This window comes from Mesoplodon mirus (genome assembly GCF_964341445.2).
Source record: "Mesoplodon mirus genome assembly, chromosome: 12".
In the NCBI taxonomy this organism is placed as follows: Eukaryota; Metazoa; Chordata; class Mammalia; order Artiodactyla; family Ziphiidae; genus Mesoplodon; species Mesoplodon mirus.
The window spans coordinates 7,957,081-7,973,067 of NC_138988.1; the positions used below are offsets into that span (position 1 = coordinate 7,957,081).

Sequence of the window (15,987 nt, forward strand, 5' to 3'; positions counted from 1 at the left end):
TGCACCTAGAGCCCACGCTCCGCAACAAGAGAAGCCACCGCGATGAGAAGCCTGCGCACTGCAACGAAAACCCAATGCAGCCAAAAATAAGTAAATAAATAACTAAATTTTAAAAAGAGGGAAAAGAATCAAAATAAAATTAAATTAAAATTTAAAAAAAAAGAATTCCTAATTACCTTGGATCTGAATAATCTCCCTGCTCCCTCTGCTTGTGAGGTTGTGGTTGTGAGTGGGGTGAAGAGTGTGAGGAAACGTGTCCTCCTGGAACGTGGGTCACCTGAGTATTGCCATGGGTGGCAGCATTGGTGCAGGCGCCATGGTCTTGGGTGAGACTGTTGCTTGCACAAAAAGCGGGAGTGTTAAGGGGGGTGGTTAGGCAGGCTGTCGATTCTTGGACTCTGAACGTCGGAGGCATTTGGCCTCTATCCTGTAAGCAATAGGGAGTCATCTTTCTAAGTCCAAGCTCGTCCTGCTCGCGGCACAACAGGCCAGTAATTTGAGAGACTGGTTGTTGTGGCAGGGAATAGTGACTTTATTCGGAAAGCCAGCAGACAGAAGATGATGGACTAGTGTCCCAAAGGACCATCTTCCCCGAGTCAGATTCAGGCTTCTTTCATACTAAAAGGGGAGGGGGTGTGGTTGGTGGTTGCAAACTTCTTGGCGCCAGAGTCCTTCGAATCCTTTGTTCCTGCAGCTGTTTACGCAGGCCTGGTCACAGTGTTCTTGTAAACCTCCAACAGGACAAATGTTATTCTCTGTTCTGCAACTTTTTTATCTCTATATAAATGGAAGAGTGTTATTCCTTTAAAGGCGGGAGACTTGAGAAGGGCTATCCTGTATATTTCAGGCCATAGGCAACATTCTTTTCATGGTTAACTTGTAGCAAAAGCAATAGAATACAAAGGTTAAAGTAAAAGAAGCACAGCAAATATGGAGTAGGATTTGTTCTTCCCTATTACTCCATGGAGAGTTTTATCAGGAGAGCGACACAGGGAGAGCTGTGCTTCAGGAGACCTTCTCTGGGCTTCACGCCTCTGTCTGTAAAACCAGAGGCTGCGCCAGGAGTCATGCAGGTCCCCTGCAGCTCTAAGGTTCTGATATCAAAGTCTTTTTGGACTTTCCAAGCGCCTTCTCCTCCCTGCCCAACCCCCTTTGATTTTTCTGCCACTCAGTGCTGTGCTGAGCCTGGAACCACTCCCAGGAGACAGTCTTCTGAATGAAGTCTGTGCCTTGTGAGCAATTGTTTTATTTATTTATTTATTTTCCCCTCCTTTTGAAATCTTCCAGGAGAAAAACCCAATCTGTGCTGGCTCCAAGGAAGAGCAAGTTGGAAGGGAGTTAGAGATAAGGAGATGGGTAGTCAAATCCCTGCAGGGTTCTACAGCACCAGCAGGCTGCAGTCCGGCTCCTGCCAGGGCGTTTCCTGCTAGAAAGACTTGACTCTGAGCCGTCCAAGCTGCTAGAGCCTCCAGCTGCTTGTGTGAACTGGGGGAGGTTTCTCTGCTCCTTCCAAATCACCTCCTGTCAGCACAGTGTGATTTATGAGATTTTCCTCTAAAATATGAGAACATTGGCTCCTGATCATGCCCTGTAATGGAGGAAGGCAGTGACTGCAGCATTTTTGATAAATAATATCTCTTTAGCCCACCATCTTGTTACAAAAAGGATACAAGAAGATGAATACACAACTTCTTGTGTATTGAACACCAGAAGTTAGATTCAAGTCTTTTAAAGAAAGTAATATGGCCTCAGTTAAGTGAGGAGTTGGGAGGGCCATTGCTCCCATCTGAAGGAGCTGGGCTTGATTTTTAGCTTGATTGCCACACACCAGCTGTTATGACCAGAGGCTGCTTACCTCTGAGCCTCCACTTCCTCATCTATGGGGAAAAAGTGGGGGAATACTAGTAGCACCCACCTTAGAGAGGGTGCTATACAGATTATGTGAGATAAATATCCGGAGAACTCAGCATCAGGTGTGGAACACATGATGTGCTCTGTAAGTGCTCACAATAATTATTAAGGTTATTATGAGTCCTAAATAGTGGATGGTCTACAAGTAATTTTAAAAATATTTAGGGACTTCTCTGGTGGTCCAGTGGTTAAGACTTCGCCTTCCAATGCAGTGGGTGCGGGTTCGATCCCTGGTTGGGGAGCTAAGATCCCACATGCCTCCGGGCCAAAAAACCACAACATAAAAACAGAAGCAATATTGTAACAAATTCAGTAAAGACTTTAAAAATGGTTCCCATCAAAAAAGATCTTTAAAAAAATATTTAGAAAGCATTTTTGTAACTATGTGTTGATATGGCAGGGTTTGCACTTGTGGGAGTGAAGGCATCTCAACCCAATTTAACAAGTAGGCTGTGTCAAGGAGTGCCTGTGTAGATTGTTACAGTTCATGGGACAAAATGTGACCTTGGACAAGTTCCTGATTGGTTCACACAGAAGCCTTGCTTTCTTCATCTGTAAAAATGGATAATAATAATATCCATGTCTGGTGTGGGAATAGTGTATGTGTGGTGTGTGTGAATGTGTGTGGTGTATGTGTGTGAGTGTTCATGTGGACATGTGGGGTGTGTGTGAGGTATGTGGTGTGTTTGTAGTGTGTGTGTGGTGGTTGTGTATGTGTGGTATGTGAGTTTGTGTGGTATATGTATGTGGTGTGTGTATGGTGTGTGTATGTGTGGTGGGTGTGTGTGGTGTGTAAATGGGTGCATGGTATGTGAGTGTGATGTGTGCATTTTGTGTGAGTGTGTGGCGTGTGTTGTATGTGTGTCTGGTGTATGTGGTGTGTGTGTATGGTGCTTGGGTGGTGTGTGTGTGTGTGTGTGTGTGTGTGTGTGTGTTGGGTGAGATTCCCATAATCACAGCATTTGATGTCCTTGGGTAAAAGCACTTGGTAAAGGTATAGTAATTTGCTATACAGATACTGATATACCATGTGTGCTGGGAGAATCCACTGTTAGAACTTAAATTTCATTCGAAGAGCTAAGGCGATATGACAGACATCCATGAAGAATTTAAAAAAAGCATGAGGCGGTCTGAGACTAATTGCAAGTATCAAGGGAGTTCATAGGAGGGTCGTGAGGGCTGAGCTGTCCAGGACTTCCTGGGAGGAGCGGAGCTTGGGCTCTACAGCACTGATTTTAAAACTTTTTTGCTTGCCTACCCTCTAAATGAACTTTGGGGGGAAAAAAATCTCTTTTGCCGCACACATTTTAACTTGACATCTGAAATGTTTCGTTAGAAGTTTAAATAGTTACAAAGGATATCATTTCTGCCATGTTGTAAATACTGACCTCCTAGAGCAAAATTACCCTACTCTCTTAAATGTATCAAATGGAAACTCAATAACAGTAATTTTTAGTTTGCCTTTTTATTGAAGTATCACTTATAAACATTAGAATGCCCAGATCTTAACTGTGCAGCTCAGTTCATTTTTACCAGTGTGCCTACCACACAGATCAAGGTGTAACCTTGATCGTCTATCCCCAGCATTCCAGAATGTACCCTCGCATCCCCTCTCAGTCAGTATCCCCCAAAGGTGATCATTTTTCTGACCTCTATCACCATAAACTATTTTTGCACGATCTCATTTTTTCTTCCTTCTTTCCATCAACATAAGGAGAGTTAAGCAGGTAGCAAGCAGTAGTTCATTTTTTCCTTATCGTATAGTATTCCATTGAATGAATATCTCACAGTTAAAAAATCTTACCTACTCTTTGCATAAATTTACTTTACTATTTTAAGAGTGACAAGCATTTTGAAATAAATTGCCCTATTGAAAAAAAATCTCATCTACTCTTAATGGACATTTTGGGTTGTTTCTAATATTTAGCTATAAATCTCCTATGAGTATTTTTCCATATTTTTTGGTAGACATAAACACTGATTTCTTTGGGGCATGATCCATGAGTGGAATTACCAGGTGGTAAGATAAATAGCACAATACATTGGTATCCACCACCACTCATCAAAAATTACCTATACAAGGCAGAGATTTTACATTTACATTGTTCCTATCTTTACCTTCTTGAACTCATAATTTCCTTCTACTTCCTTCACAGAATTTTATTGTAATATATTTTTATGCTTGAACTTTTTAATTTTTTTACTTAATATTTATTTATTTATTTTATTTTTTGGCTGTGTCAGGTCTTAGTTGCGGCATGTGGGCTCTCTCTTTGAGGCACATGAGCTCAGTAGTTGTGGCGCACGGGCTTAGTTGCCCCACGACATATGGGATCTTAATTCCCTGACCAGGGATCGAACCCGCATCCCCTGCATTGTAAGGCAGATTCTTTACCACTGGACCACCAGGGAAGTCCCTGAACTTTTTTATTGATTGCTCTATTCTTTTTACCCAAAAAATGTATGTAAACTGAAATGGACCTTTAAAAAAATTTCCTTTGGCCATAAAACCCTAAGTATCTTTATTTCAGATTGATTTATCATACAGTTCATCAAAATAATATCAATGTTTTATAATTTGATAAATAATTACTAAAAATAAAAAGTAAGATAGTATGGGAAATACTTCTCATAATGATATGGATAGATGGTTGATGGCTTTAAGGTGCATAAGGAACATCCAGGGATCTTGTTAAAATGCAGATTGTGATTCAGAAGGTCTGGGTTGGGACCTGAGGTTCTATGTTTCTAATAAATCTATGGGTGATGCTAATGCTGCTGGTCCATGGACCACACTTTGAGGAGCAAGGGTTTATGAACTAGGTTAAAGAAGATTTGCTAGCACCAACATTCTAAGTCATCCTCAAAGTCTGTCTTGACACTTCGGGGCACTGCACCATAGCCAGATTCTGGACGACGGAGAAGTTGTTCTTTCTTCTGCAAAGAGAGAGGACGGTTGTAAAGAGTGAGGTGGGAAAGGAGAGATGCTGAGGCACATTCTCAGGCAGAGGAGGAAAGAGGGGGAATGGAAACAGGATCTCAGACCGATTCCTTTGTCACACTTCCTGCCTGCCCCTGACACCCCTTGGGAAGGCTTCAAGTGCCCCAGAGTAGGGCTGCCCCCTTTGAAGACCATTTCTCCAAAGGATGCTAAGATGGTGCTGGCCACCTTTTCAGACAGGAGGCCCATTTCTGCAGGAGGAATTGGACATCTCAGGGACTGGTTTGGATTACTTGGAGAGTCCACTGAGGGTAAATCCAGAGAAGTGAAGTTTGGGGCCAGGTGATGGGTGGCCTTGAATTCCGTGCTAAGGAGTTGGACTTAATACTCAGCCAGAGAGGGGGGCCTTGGGCAGTTTTGAGCAGGGAGCTGGTGTGAGCATAGTGTGGGGAGACTGATCTCTTGAGCAGCTTGTGGGATGGCAGGCAAGGGTTTAATGCATGGAGATGGCAGCAGTGGCAAAACCACTGGGATCCGGCTGTGATTTTTATCTCTAACCCCTGCTTATGAACTTTTGCCCTGGTTGCACAGACCTGGTTTGCTCTGTCCGGATTTCCTGAAGCCTGGGCTACATTCTCTGGTGGTACCTGAGATGTTGATGCATGGAACTCACGGTGATTCAGAGTAGAACACAGACATGGCCTTAAATAACCCTGAAACCTAAGAGTGAATAACCCTGAAACGCTCAGCCCTTGCTCAGTCCTGACTATACCTGGAGAAAGTCTGTCTTTAACTCCTCTCACGCTCCCGTATTCCTCTTGTTGATGGAGATTGAGCAGTTTAGGCTTAGGGCGTTTGATAGCAGTTGTCTTTAGAGAGAATTTTACAAAATTTCTGTTTTTGTTGAATAAATTTTCTATGTATCAGGATGGCAAGTCGTTCTAGTTTTACACTTGTCGTAATGACATAAAACTGTTTGTTTTAAGTAAGTTCTTTCCAGTTAGAAAAATGAGCGAATTTACTAGATCATACGGAAGAAATAATAATGCTGGTGGTGTGTGGATATGGCAAAAATCGTGGTGGTGACGTGCAATGATTCAACTTTGGAAAACACTGGGTTACACCATGGCAAAAACTGGCATTTGCTAAATCGTCCTGTCAAAGCCTGGAGAGGCCCTGGGTGGCAGATGGTAGGGAGGGGGCAGCTGGAATTGCAGTGCCTGGGCCACTGGCATTGGGTCGACTGGGTGGGTCCCTCTGCTCTCCCCACGATCGCCTAACAGCCTGCTCCTGCCTCTTCCCGCAGAGATCCGCACGCAGCTGGTGGAGCAGTTCAAGTGCTTGGAGCAGCAGTCTGAGTCAAGGCTGCAGCTGCTCCAGGACCTCCAGGAGTTTTTCCGCCGGAAAGCCGAGATCGAGCTTGAGTACTCCCGCAGCCTGGAGAAACTGGCTGAGCGCTTCTCCTCCAAGATCCGCAGCTCCCGGGAGCACCAGTTCAAGTAAGAAGGGGCCAGGGGTCTGGGGCGGCGGGAGGCAGTGCCGGGGCTGAAGCAGAAATGAGGCAAGGACTCACTGGGGGCAAATGGTGTGCTTCTAGGCCCGGGGTCTGCAGGTAACTTCCAACTCCAAGCCTCAGTCTTCCTCAGCCTAAAGTGAAGCTAGAAATAGTTGCTACCCATAAAGATGCTGAAGGGAATACACAAGGGACCCAAGAGAAGTGCTTGTCACAGAGAGTAAGTGCTCAATAAATTGTTCTGTTGTGATTATCCCACCAAGCACCAGGCTCTGTGCTGGCTTCCATTTGGGCCAAGGTGACAGCCCACCTCCTTTCAGGACATCCTGACTCGACCCAGTTATCTTTTATCTGGGGGTGAGCCAGCCTATGTCTGCATTCCTTCAGCACAACGGCCTCAGAATTTCTTCCCTGTGAAACAGATGCTCAAAGCATTCCTCTTCCTTCCTCCCCTGGAGGACGGTACCAGGCTTAGTTGTTGCCTTAGTTGCTTACTTACCTACACACACCCTCCAGGGCCTAATTTCTCATACCCCAAGCTCTGATTTCGAGGAGGGAGGGAGGCTTGGTCCTCTTGGGCACGTCCCTGGCTGAGTCCTCCAGCTGCAAATGCCCCTAGCTCAGAACCCGCGGGGCCAGCCGCCAAGTGTGGGCAGGAGCCACGACCTCACAGGGATGCGTCCTCCTACACCTGTCTCCCCCTCCGCCGTACTCCCTGGAGGTCCCCCTCCCCTGTGGGTCATCTCTCCAGTGAATGGCCGTCAACCCCAGGAGACCAGAGACTTGTTTCATCCTGCCTGCCCTGTTCTTCTTTCCCCTGGATTCGATCTCTTTTTTTCTCTCTACGTAGGTTTAAATTGTGGTAAAATACACATAACATAAAGTTTACCATCTTAAATATTTTAAAATGTACAGGGGTGTGGCATTAAGTACATTCACACTGTTGTGCAACCATCACCCCCATCCTTCCCCAGAACCCTTGCTTCATCTTACAAGTGTGAAACTCTGCACCCTGTAAAAAATACCCCATTTCCCTCTCCCCGCCGCCCTGGCACCCACCATTCTACTGTCTATCTCTATGAGTCTGACTGCTCTAGGGACCTCATATTAGTGGAATCACACAGTATTTCTCCTTTTGTGACTGGCTTATTCCACTTTGCCTAATGTCCACAAGGTATACCCATGTTGTCACATGTGTCAGAATGTCCTTCCTTTTTAAGGCTGAATGATACTCCATTGTGTGTATAGACCACACTTTGTTTAGCTGCGTCCACCTTGCTCTCTCTGTCTTTTGCATTCTGCTCCGGCCAGGGAGTGCTGTTCCTTTAAGCTCCCCTCAACATCTCCCTAAATCGGTGCCTCAGCATTTGAACACTCACTTTTGTGCCTTCTTCCCTTGACATTTGGGGAGAAGAAATTGCTTTATTAAAGGGCAAAAAGGTATTACACTTTTGCAAATACCATGCATGTTTTTCCACCCAATCTCATCTATTCAAACTTTCATTGCAGGAGGATGCTTCTATTAATAACTTCCTCCCAGGCACTATCTGGGCCCTTTCATACATAATCTCGTTTTTCTGATATATTTTTTGGAGAAAGTGTGTGCTTTTTTAAATGATAAAAGTAAAATACTCATTGTATACAATTTAGAAAATGTAGAAAAGTAGAAGAAAAAAAAATCACTCGCAGTCCCACCACTCAGAAGCTCACATTTTGGTGCCTTTTCTTGCCTGTCTTTTAATAATAAAAACAACAGTGATGATTTATTGAGCACATTAACTGAGTACTTACTTTGAGCTGGATGGGTATTACTACCGCATCTTAGAGATGAGGACAGCGAAGCTCTGACTGAGCGGCTTGTACAAACATGTCTGTGGGCCAATTATTGGAAAGTGACAGGTTTGAACCTTTGCTCCCATTCTGCCTCCTTGGCCTGAGATAAGAAAGGGCCTGCGTGTGGTCTGAGAACAGCCATGGACTCTGAACACTCCCCTAAAACCACAGACACACTGCAGAAACCCACGCCTCTGGCTGGGCTGTCACGGGAGCCATCCAGGCTGTGTGATCGGGCTGGAGCTCAGCTCCTGCCCCTCTCCTTCCTCTTGGTTTGAAATCAGCTCCCTTCCCGTTCTCGGTGTGAACATGGTGGAGAGGAGGGAGGCGGGGCACTGGGGGAGCATGGGCGGGCATCCCCTGTTCCCTTGCATTGCCTGTAATGAGCTCAGTCAGCCCCTCATGGCTTCATTAACCGAGGCCACCAGACAGAACAGGAGCCCCAGCTGGCAGTCTGGCCAAGCAGGCCACTGGACACACTCTGAAAAGTCTAATTAGGGTGTGGCCCTGGCCAGTGCAGCTGCTGCAGGCCCTCTGCGTGAGGCTAATGCTTTGGCATTGCCCCCGATGGCTATTGGAAGCAGGAGTCTCCAGGGGATGCCTGGACTTGCCCTTTGACCCCAGGGCCAACCAGCCTGGCCTCTGGCTGCCTCTTCTTTGGAGCTCAGTGTACAGGGTCTGTGCTGTGCTCTGTCCTGGCTGTCCAGAGAAGCCTTGTCCTGCTGTCTTGTAGATCCTTTATTAAGAGGGTCCACCTATCTGCCAGGTACCCTCTCAGGGTGTGGGTCTGGTCATTTTATTCCTACTGCACTGGGCCCCCTCGGGGCAGAGGTGGGGCCTTCGTGAGTGAGCAGGAGGAAGGGAGGAAGAAAGGGAGGGAGGGGATTTACTTGGTCTATAAAGTTCACTATGGCTGAGAGATTTGGTTCAGAGAGGGAATTAATTTGCCCAAGATCTCACAGCAGATTAGTGGCAAAACTGGGATGGGCACTGCCTTAGTCCACTTGGGCTGCTATAACAAAGTACCATGGACTGGGTGGCTTATAAACAGACATGTTTTTCCTCACACTTCTGGAGGCTGGAAGCCTGAGATCAGGGTGCCGGCGTGATGAGGTTCTGGTGAATGCCCTCCTGTGGCTTGCGGACACCTGATTCTCCTTGTGTCCTCACACAGTGAGAGGAACAGAGAGAGGAAGCAAGCTCTAGAGACTCTTACAAGGGCACTAATCCCATCATGAGGGCTCCCTTCCTCTGCCCTTATCTAATCCTAATTTCCTGCCAAAGGCCCCATGTCCCAACACCATCACATTGGGAGTAGGGTGTCAACATATGGCTTCTGGGGCAACACAAACATTCAGTCCATAACAGGAACTCACATCTCTTGACTCCAAGTCCAGTGCTCCTCCTTTTGCTCCATGGGCTCCGTCTCTCTACGGCTCCAGCTGCTCCCTCTCCACCTGGGCAGCTGAAAAATTTACAGCTGCCCCGGAGGTACCCAGGAGGAGTCTGGGCTAGACTCACCCAGACTGAGTTCCATGTGGCATGTGATTCAAAGAAAGGCTCAGCTGGTGGCCCTGATGGTTTACCTGGGGCAGGTTGAACATTCAGAGAACAACATCATCACATGTGTCTTTTCTACCATCACATATTTCTATTCTAACACTTTTTTCAAAGCACTCTGACGTCTTTGCTCTCTTACAATCCTGTTGATAACCCAGGGCTGCAGAGAGGGAGCCAGTGGTTTTATCTCAAGCCAACTGAATGCCAGGCAAGCTGAGTGGGATTTTACAAAGGACACATCGTGAGCTGTTGAGTGAGAAAACCCAGGGCTCCTGGCTTCCAGCTCAGGCTTCTCTCTCCGAAAAGCCATGTGGGCCATCATATTTGAAATGTGTATAATGAGGACCTCTTATTTTCTTAGACCGTGCTTCATGATGAAGACACACAGGTTAGTGAGACGCTGTCCCTCCTCTCTCTCTCTCTCTCTCTCGAGAGAGAGAGAGCACGTGGCGTGGGGTATGTCCATAGGTGGTGTGCTTGGGGCAGGCACCCAGTCCCCGAGGCCCTGTTCTTTGAACCCTGCCACCTTCTTTTTCTTTAGGCCTCAGCATTTAGATATCACTTCCTCTGCAAAGCTTCCTTGAGTCTGACCTGGTACCTTCCTGTGTGTGCCCACAATATTCTGCACTTGTTGATTCGCTTATTCAGTCGGTATTTATCGAGCACCTACCACGTGCCCGGCCCTGGCTTACAGTGGCAAACAAGGCAGAGTTGGTTCCTGCTGTGGTGGAATTTACCATCTAGTGGAGGAGAGAGATGCAAATCAAACATAGAAAACAAATAAACGAATCCAATGATTGCTGGGATGGAATGATTGCTAGGGTCTGGGTTGGAGGGTCTAAGACAGCTTCCCCCACGTTCCCTGGCACTTTGGTGAAGACAGCTGTAAGGCTGGGCTCAGCTGGGCTGCCTCCCTCTCCACATGGGGCCAGGGCCTCACTTCAGTCGTGGGAGCTCAGGGCACTGAAGTGGCAGGGGGGCAAGCCGCAGTCTTCTTGGACCCCACCTCCAGCCCCTGCCGAGATTCTCTTGATCAGAGTGGTCTCAGCTCTAGCTCAAGGGAGGGAAAATAAAGGCTTCCTCTCACTGGAGGACTGTCAAAGGATTTGCAGCCCTCGTGAATCCTCCGCACTGAGCTAAAACGGCAGCCAGGGAAGGCTTCTGGAGGAAGTGGCATTTAAGCAGAGACCAGAGGGATGAGAAGGAGCAGCCGTGGGGACGGTGTGAGGGGAAGAGAGGCCAGTGGGGCTGGAACTGGTGGTGAGGAGAGCCGTAGCCATCCTCAGTAGGAGTAGCATGATCTGATTTCCAGTTTTGAAAGATCACCCTGGATTGGAGGGGGCAAGAGTGGAGCTGAGCAGACTAGCAGGGTGATGGGAGTATAGCTCCCCAGGCAGGGGTGATGAGGGCCTGGGCGATAGCAGAGCTGACAGAGAGTGGACAGGTGCTGGGAAATCTGTCAGAGGCAGAATTGAGGAAAAGAGAAGAATCTGTTTCTGACTTGAGATGAAGGGACTTGAGAAGGGCCTAAGGCAAGAGCTGCCACCCTGTGCTGTAGTCACCTTTTTTCCTTGTCTGCCCCTCTTTTGACGACTGGGCTGCCAGCTCTGAGATGGAAGAGGGGGTGGCTGTTGACTTGAGGTCCCTAGCATCTGGCACCAGGTTTGGCATATGGTTGGTCCTCACTGAATGTTTGTTGAATGAATGAATGAAGGTCAGGTGGTAATTAACGTGGCTTTGGGCTGGGGGTGGTTGGGGGCAGGGAAGGGGACATTTGTGGCTGCCGTAGGAGCTTGAGGAGGCCATCTGGGTGAAGGCAAAGGTACCACCAGTCGTGGTACCTGGCACAGGCACAGGGATGCTGAGAGGGCAGTCCTTCATTGGGGAATTGGGACTGCAGAAGTCAAGCTCTAGTTTAGAGTGTGGTCTTGACCAGCAGCTTCAGCGTCCCCATCCTGGGGGGACTTGTCAGAAGAGCAAAGTCTCTGGCCTCCCCTCAGACCCTCTGCATGAGAAACTCTGGTGGGGGGGCGGTGGGCAGCAATTTGTATTTTAACAAGTCCTCCAGGGGATTCTGATGGCCATTCACTGCTGAAGAGTTGCCCAGGCTGATGACTTTCTAGGTGATAAATTGTTTACAATTCACTTTCAGGCTGTGCTGGCTTTCCAGACCCCTCCTCTCCCCCAGCATAAAATCCATAATCCACTGCCCTTTTGCAGCCAGGCCCGACCTGCGCTGGCCTTGTCCTTTTTGAGGCTGGGAGCCTGTCCTGAGCAGGAATGTGCTGGGGAGGGTGGCACACAGGGACCTTAAGACCTGCCTCTGGGGGTAGAGGGGTGTCCTGCAAACAAATTGGGTAGTTCTAGGAAGCCAGAGGTTTCCTGGAACTAAGATTTCTTCTTCCTCCAGAGAAGTGTCTTCTGAAACTCCAACACCTTGAGCTGTCCAGCTGTGGAGGCTGGTGGTGGGGCGTGCGGGCGGAGGCAAAGAGAGCGAGAATGAGTAGAGGTGGGAAAGACTGCCACTCTGTGCCTCCCCTTAGAGTTTCCCCATGAAAGGCTCTGAGAGGTTTTACAATAAATAAGCCTGCTGACTTCTTTCTGAAGGCTGTTTGACCACAGGATTCTCCCTCTCTCAGAATATTTATTAATTTTTTACCATACAAGCGCTCCTTGGGATCCAGTATAAAAAGCTCTGTTGAGACAAACTCTGGATTCCCCTCTGGAATGTTCACGCCGCATGCAAATAGTGTGGGAGTTGACACAGCCCCCTTCTTAGAATTCTGACTCCCTCCGTTTTTTGTTTTTTGTTTTTTTTTGTTTTGTTTTTTAAATTTATTTATTTAATTTATTTATTATTTTTGGCTGTGTTGGGTCTTTGTTGCCGCGTGTGGGCTTTCTCTAGCTGTGGTGAGTGGGGGCTACTCTTTGTTGCAGTATGCAGACTTTTCATTGCATTGGCTTCTCTTGTTGTGGAACATGGGCTCTAGGCACGTGTGCTTCAATAGTTGTGGCATGCAGGCTCGGTAGTTTGGGCTTGTGGGTTCTAGAGCACAGGCTCAGTAGTTGTAGTGCATGGGCTTAGCTGCTCTGCGGCACGTGGGACCTTCCCAGACCAGGGCTCGAACCCGTGTCCCCTGCATTGGCAGGCAGATTCTTAGCCACTGCGCCACCAGGGAAGCCCTCCCTCCGTTTTTGATACCCCTGACCTTCCGGGGATATACCTGCTAAAAATGCTCTCTCCAGAAGTTTAAGTGTTGGTTGCTGCTATTTGGACAGCTGTGAAAAAAAAGCAACAGGGAATTCTATTCAAATATGTTTCAACTGTGGAAAGTCAGAGTGTGGAAAGAGCTGGGAGGTGCTTGGCCAGTCACTGAATTAATGCTTAATATTCTCTGCACAGGAGGTTTGGAGCATCTCTTAGCTTCACAGAGCAGTTGAGAGGGAGGATTCAGTGAGCAGCTAAGTTGATTGCCAAGAAAATGCTTCTTTGGGGGGATAAAACATCACAGACTTTTTGTTTCCACAGATGTAGCATTTCCCTAAAAAGATGCTATAATTTAGACTTAGCCTTCCAGGTGAATCCTAAGGATAGAAGCACTTTTGTAGTGAGTAAAATGTGCAAAGGATTCCGAATGGAAAGGTTTGCTCAGACCGAGGTGGGGATGATGGGGGAGGTCCTCCAGGTGGGAATCGCATCTCCATTCATAGCTGCTGCTGTTACTATGGCTACCATCACACCAGTGATGGCTTTCTAGTAATGCTGTCCAGAGCTGGTATTCTCCTAGGACAAGTTGCCAGCCGACTCTTTCCTGGTGGCTCTGTCTGTGCTGTGCAAGTTGTTTAATCTTTCAGATTCCCCCCACATACATATTACCATATGCCCGGTGCCCTATAGATGTTTGACATGGATCGTCTCATTTAACCTTCATGGTAAATGTTGTGGCCTTTGAGGCAGGTACTATCTCTGTCTTTCTAGTTGAAAACATTGAGGTTTTGAGAAATTAAGTAATTTGTCCAGAGGGACATAGCTAGAACAGGTAAGTGGCAGAACTAGGATTTTTAAAAAATATTTTAATTTTATTGGAGTATAGTTGATTTACAATGTTGTGTTAATTTCAGGTGTACAGCAAAGTGATTTAGTTATACATATATTCATTCTTTTTTAGATTATTATCTCATATAGGTTGCCACAGAATGTTGGGTAGAGTTCCCCGTGCTATACAGTAGGCCCTTGTTGGTTATCTGTCTTATATATAGTAGTGTGTGTGTGTTCATCCCAAGCTCCCGGTATAACCCTCCCCCCGACGTTTCCCCTTTGGTAACCATAAGTTTGTTTTTGATGTCTGTAAGTCTGCTTCTGTTTTGTAAAAGAGTTCATTTGTATCTTTTTAAAAAAAATTAGATTCCACATATGGGTGATATCATATGATGTTTGTCTTTCTCTGTCTGACTTACTTCATTTACTATGATAATCTAGGATTCTAATCTTGGTTTAACTGGCTCCAAAGTGCAGAATTTCTTCTAGCTGCATGCCTCTCGGTGTGTCCCCTCACCGCTCTGGGCTGGGTTTGTGTTCCCTGAGAGTCAGCCAGCAGTCCAGACCACGTCCTCCTCGTGTGGGCATCAGAGGGCACCTTCTTCTCCCACTGGTCAGCTCATGCTCGTCTCCCCAGGGCCAGCTCAGGGCTCACCTACTCTGCGAAGTCCCTGCTGCAGGTCCCAGGTTCGCAGTCACTGCTCCTCCCCTGGCCTGCCATGGTGATCTGTATGTCGCTCTCCTGGGGCTTGGGTCCGATTATCAAGGAATGATCCAGTTCATATATCTGGTTCTCCCACCTCAGTCTGCCAGCTGCTTGAAGGCAAGGGGCCATTTCTAGTCCCTCTCTCTCTGACATACAGTAGAAGCTCTATCAAAGTTTTTGAATGAATAACTGAAAAGACCAAGATACTACTGAATACTTTCTTCAAATACTTGAAGGAAATAGACTTGTGGGGATGCTGAAGGAGAGAAGTGAGGTCCAAGGATAGCATTTTCAGAAAAGCAGACTTTAACTCAACCTTGAGAACGTTCCAGTAGCCAGAGCTGTCCAGCAAGAAAAGAAAAGAGCTGCCTTGGGAGGTGTGAGTGCCCAATCCATGGACGTATGTACACAACACAGTCGGGTGTTTTAGGGGCACATTTCTGTAGTGTGAAGGCTTGTCAGACCGGATCAGTGTTCCTCAGAATGAGAGAGGGATCTTCGATAGCACGTGAGCCATAAATAGTGACTGATCTTTTCAGTTCGCTTTCAGTCTTTGCAGTTATAGTTTGGTTCTAGTGTGTTGCTAACACCTCTCTAACCCTCCATTTAACAAACAGACAGCAGATCTTGGGTATTAGCATCTGCCTAGGATTCAATGATACTGTTTGGAACTTACTTTTTTCCAGTAACCTTCTATTTAGGGCAAGTAAAGGTGGTTTTTAAAATTTTATTTTAACTAAGACTAAGGAAAGTCCTTTTTGTAAATAAATCCATTTAAGTAAAAAGAGACACTCAACAGGAAGGTATGAAGTATGGTGGTGTGCGGGATGGCAGAAATCCTGAAGCCAACGTGAGATACCCCGAGGGCCCCTGCCAGCTCCTCCTGGAAACTGAATATCTTTCATCTCCACCCTCTTCATCCCCCACCTTTGTTTTCGTTGCTGGGAGGGATTTTAAGGCAGGAGGGTCAGCCCCTTGAGTGGTCTTTGCAATGGCTACAGCCCCTTATCCTCCTTCCAGTTTTTCCTTCTGGGGCCTCTCCAGATCCTACACCCAGTTTCCTGGAATCCTCAGAGACTGTAATCAGCAACTTCCAAAGTATTAATATTAACCAGGACGTGATTTGTTTGTATTTGGATATGCTTGATACACATAGATACGTGCATATCATTTAAATTTTATTCTAAAAATGAAAGTAGATGTTGTAATAAAGATAAAATAGATGTTGTTGTAATTAACAAGCAGTGGTATGCAGGGGGTTAGTTTTGACTCCATTCCATTAAGCAAAGAGGACAATAATGATCTTCCAAGATTATACAGCACCTTACACTTTGCAGAGTGCCTCCCCAGGCTTTAGCTGCTTAAATCCTCCCAAGAATCCTGGTGGGGCCGGGGGAGTCAGGGAAGGTGTCATCATCCCCATCTGACAGGCAAAGAACCTGAAGGCCAGCCAGGGTGGGCCTGGCTTAGGATCCCTGCTGGTT

The 15,987-nt window shown here is 46.8% G+C and overlaps 1 protein-coding gene across 3 annotated transcripts in view; it reads left to right on the forward strand.

The window, feature by feature from the left end:
- SRGAP3 (SLIT-ROBO Rho GTPase activating protein 3) overlaps positions 1-15,987 on the forward strand; it is a 280,149-nt gene that overhangs the window by 138,677 nt on the left and 125,485 nt on the right. For all 3 annotated transcript variants that reach the window (XM_082639785.1, XM_082639787.1, XM_082639788.1), the window contains exon 2: positions 6,159-6,351. In XM_082639785.1, the coding sequence (XP_082495911.1) occupies positions 6,159-6,351 (193 nt within the window). The remainder of the gene's footprint in view (positions 1-6,158; positions 6,352-15,987) is intronic.